The following is a 5000-nucleotide window of genomic DNA, read 5'->3' on the forward strand; positions in this document are numbered from 1 at the left end:
CTTTGTTAAGTGGGAACTCTTGTAGAACTGCTAAACAGTGCCACTAGGATATTTTTAGTTGCGACGCTCTCAAAACTGGTGCCAATGTTGTATCAGTTCTCGGTACCCATCCCTAGTGGGTAATGATGGATATTCACCGTATACAGTATAGGGACCCTACTGGATTGAGCATATGGACTACAAACAGTCATGTGGAAGACTGCGAGCGCAGCTTTCGTTGTGAGCATCCATCAACTCAAAAACACATGAAAGGCAGAGCTGAAACTAATCCAGTTATTCTGCTCCACCAGAGGGCCCGCTGAGGGTGCTAGCTACCCACAGAGGTTTGAATAGTGTTGAGTATCACTTGATACCCACTGTATTTTTGAATGGGGGTGGGGGGGTTTTCTTTTCTTTTGAAGGCTGCCACTCCAAGATTATGAGAGGGAGAAGGAGGGCATGATGCAAACACACTGGAGAGCAAAGTGTTGTGTCAAACTTCAAAAGCATTCCTGATCGCTTACAAAGTCGTGCCTCGAAACATCGCCACGAAAGACACCCGTTACAAACGGAAACTTCTGCACACACACACACACACACACACACCCACACACACACACACACACACTATAACTAAGCAGTGAAATATTAGTGTTACAGCGTCAAACATGCCCTTGGGAAATATAAGCCCCCTGACAAACTCACTGACCTGCACACATAAAAACATGCATGGTCCATTTCCTGTGCTCAAATTCCTTGATTGGAGGATCCTCCAGACCTCTCATTGACCTGACTGAGGTTAAATGTCAGTAGTAACGCAATCCTGTGTGGGACATGGCAACGGGTCACAGAGACTCTGACAGACATGATTCAGAAGCTGTCACATTCTAGTCAACTCTGGACAGTGGGCAGCTCCCACTCCACTCGGGAAGGGATGCTTTGATGGGACAGCTGTTCTGACAGTACGCAACGAGCTGGGAAGGGATGACATCGCTCGTACACCTATGACCTCAAAGAGAAGATGAATCAGGGATGGAGGTCGCGACAGAAATGTGCCTCTTCCTCCTGGGTATGAGAGGGAATAAATCTGTCATGTGTGAGGTGAGAAGAACGAGAGTGACGAAGAGGCAACGCGGAGACACTTGGGAAATGTTCAGGTTTGGCCTTTTTTTGGGTGGAATGTGCATGATCTTTGTGTTTTAAGACCCCCCCACTTTTTCACATAGTACGATTTGCTCGGTTTAAGAGTCCTTCAAAGTAGATGTGCTGTCAAGAAAATGTTTTTGGCACTCATAAGAATGTGTACATACCGTTACTTGTCATGATTGAGTATGTGTTGTAAACATTTCTTTCTTGAGGACAGAAATAAATATGATAATGAGGAGAAGTCAAAAGGCTGATATTCCAAGTGAATCATTGGTTTTAAACATGTTGAAGCTGAAGTTGTTTAGGTTCAGTCTAAAGTCATTGCATTGATGAACGGTGTCAAACTGGAGTCCAGTGACGTGTCCTGACTTTTTTGACTGGGGTGGAAGAAGTGGGGCAATAACGTGCATGCTTCAGGCATGGCTTATCTACTAAAAGATAGATAGACCTACAAATCACAAGCTTCTAGCCATACAAAAGAAAACAACGCATACTCAAACATCCAGTCACAGTACCGACAAAATTAAAATAAATAACCCTGTGTAATGTGTTGACAAAATTGTCCCCACACTACAGCAATTCGTATCTCTTACAGATAAAGTGTTACAATGACATGCCTAAAATGCTCCTGGCTGCCTCTTGCAACACATCAAGGTCTCACCCCTGACCGGGCAGATAGCCAATCCTACTTAACGATAATGGGTCAGCAAATCAGATTTCACGCCCTGGCTTCAGTCCACACATCTGCTTTCCAGTGCGTCAACAGCAACACTTTACTTTTAAAACTTTAAAAAAAAGTAACATTTCAGAAATTACAGAACCGTTGTTTAGCTCGTATTCTGCCCTTTACTACAATGGGCTAATGAGACACCTTTAACACCCAGGAAAACCCATTCAGTTGCTTTAAAAACTGAAGTTCCTGTGATTATGTCAGTGGTTGATTTTCGGATGGATAAACTTAATGCTGAATCGCACTGTTACAAGAGGTCAGATTGGTCTGTCCTCACACATAATCAGCTACGTATTTTTCCATTCAAAATGAGACAGATTGGAGTGTAAACACATCACTGTGTAGAGGTCATGATTTTACACTGCTCACGTTGTAGGATTAACCACTACCTGTTTAATCAAATCCTTCCACCCCTTTCAGCAAACACTGTGCACAAACTGACAGACACACCTTCTGTAAAAAACGCACATGTATTCCTTCTCTCTCAGGTGGAGATTTTCCACAATCAGCAGGCAGTGCTTCGGTCCTTCAGTCTGGGTTATAAATGCTTCTCTGTATGTGCACACTTGAACTGGGCTCTACAATATCACAAGTTCTAGCTAACAAGCCTCATCTGCAGCGCGAGCTTGTTGGCACACGTGTATTTTTCTATACTGTAGTATTTCAGCCCGGGAAATTTTCACAGTGGACTGTTGTGTGTCTCTCTAAAAGTAGAGTTTTGTAAAGGTTCTGTGTTTTAAAGAGTCAGTTTACTGAAACACATAGATTTGTATTAATTGTAGCGTTATGCAGGGTGGAAAACCTTGGCTCTGCTGAGGTTTGTTAAAATCAGCATCTGAAACATCTTAATCTCCTGCTGGATCACCAAATAATGTCTGTACATGATTTTGCACCAATCCATTAATGTCTTTAAATGTGGAGAACATTGACCTCCTGTTGGTTGTAGATGAAGAGTCAGGGGATCACCAATGTCAGCCCCCTTCATCCTCTGAGATCCATACATGTCTGTACAAAATGTCATGGCAATCCATCAAATAGACTACTTTTTGGGGGGAATTTTAGTCTTGACCGACCGACAATTCAGAAATGTGCCTTTTTGTAATTTGAGGGAACTTTCTCCTTGAACTGTTTGTCCCTTCCACTTCAGTGTTCATTTCGTTAACGGAAAGTATGACAAAAAATGTTCACTAACTCAACTGAACGAATACTTGACTCAGCTATATTCATGCATTGTGATTGGTCTTACCTGACAGATGGGTGGCTCCCCTGTGGCTGAGACCGTTGGTGTGCAGGGAGGCGGAGCGGGACAGGGGGGCACAGCTATTAGGAACAGGCACAAAGGTGGGGTCCAAATCCAAAATCAGCTGGTTCAGCTGCTCAATGGACTCATCAACGTCTGTGGTCAGCGACGCCAAATCTTCCTCTTGGCCGGTCAATGTGTGTATAGCGCTGACGTTGGGCTGTGTGTCCTGAGCGCCCTCCTCCTCATCCACAAGCACTCTCTGCACCGCCTCCCTGCTGCTGAGGCCTCTGGCCGGGGTGACCGGGGCTAGCAGTGGTGGCGGCCTGGCTCTTCTCCCCTTAGGCCTCTCTTCCAAAGTGTCAGGGCTGGCGTCGACCATCTGCTGCTGCCGGACCCAGGAGTGTGTGGAGTACTCACTGGCTTTGGGCAGGTTCTCAGAGCAGAGGGAGCCTGGGCTGCTCGAGCTAGGTGTTTCTGAAACATGAGCTTCTACGCCGACGACATTATCATCCTCCTCCCCATCATCTAAAATGTCAGTTTCTCTCTCGCCGGACGAAGCCTGTCCGTTGATAGTGTGTCCCAATCCAGACTCATCTCCGCCCACCTCCCCCTCCCCTCGACCAAACGCCGCCAGCTCAGTCATGATCTCCAGGAGAGGCTGAGAGATCTCCACCCCAGAGACCAGCTCCTCTGACAGGGTGCTCCTGTCCCGTGTAGCCCCTCTCCCCTGTGGGGGTCCGGTCCGTCCCTGTGAGGCGACAGACAGGCCTGAATCACTGCTGGCAGACGCAGCTCGGTCGCTGAAGCTGAGGCTGCTGATTGAAGGGGAGAACAATGCTTGTTCCTCACTACTCCTCTTCCTCACTCTGGAAAAGAAGCTGTCGTTTCCAAGGTGCTGGACATGATGTGGAGCTGGGAAGACAAAACCATTGTGGTCAGTATGAGGTTTTTATTTTGATAATAGACTGAAAACTTTTACTACTAATGTTGATTGTGTACCTGGAATAAAAGCTGTAATTTGTCATTTAAAAAAAGGATATGTTTCCCTTTTGCACATATGCAAATGAACTGTATTTTCTAAAATAGTAAAGTGTACAGCACTTCCACCAAGGGTATGGTTTTAGTATCTCAAAGCTTATGGCATTGTCTCCATGCAACAATGAAAGCTTATGTAAGGGATGAACACTTTTCATTAACTCCTGTCACCTCTAATCTGTATCACTGCTGCTGCACAGAAGACACCATTTAAAGAGATTTTTGTGAGTTAAAGTAAGTTCAATTGTAAGATTTGAACTAAAAACCAAAGTGGTAGCCACACTTTGAAGATATTCTCGCTACTGTTATATGAACCCATACCTGCAGCACCACTATATATGGTTCACTGTGACACATACACACACACAAACACACACCTGTTGGACCGCAGCCATCACTCCAGACACACTCCATGACGATAACACAGAGCCCCTTTGTACGGGGCTGGTGGATGCATACGTGTGGACTCGTGTATGTGTGTGTCACACGAAGGACGTGCCTGTCACAGACATCTACCTGAGGTCAGAGCTGACTGCACGCTCACACACAAACACACAACCACACACACTTTACCTTTCTGTTGCAACAATAGAGCAGATTTCTTAGTCTAACTAAAGCTGAAACAAGTAGTTGTCTAATGATCGATAAGTCAATCAGCAGAGAATTAAGCAACTATGATTTGAGTTTTGTATAGCTTTTTTAAGAAAATGTCATTCTCTTGTTCATGCCCTAGGCTTTGCTGATCGGTTGTTAGATATGATAGTAAACTAAGTATCTTTGGGGGTTTTTAGGACATTTGTCAACCGAATAATTAATGGGTTGAATGGACAAAATAATTGTTGGTTTCGAAACATACGAAACAGTCAC

General features: G+C 44.9%; 1 protein-coding gene across 1 annotated transcript in view; it reads right to left on the reverse strand.

The window, feature by feature from the left end:
- Positions 1–5000, reverse strand: part of tns3.2 (tensin 3, tandem duplicate 2) — a gene marked incomplete at its 5' end in the record, with an annotated part of 37430 nt that overhangs the window by 22955 nt on the left and 9475 nt on the right. Inside the window, one exon of the mRNA XM_080033139.1 lies at positions 3102–4010. Within this exon, the coding sequence (XP_079889265.1) occupies positions 3102–4010 (909 nt within the window). The remainder of the gene's footprint in view (positions 1–3101; positions 4011–5000) is intronic.

Source organism: Ammodytes marinus, assembly GCF_949987685.1.
Source record: "Ammodytes marinus genome assembly, chromosome: 8".
NCBI lineage: Eukaryota > Metazoa > Chordata > Actinopteri > Uranoscopiformes > Ammodytidae > Ammodytes > Ammodytes marinus.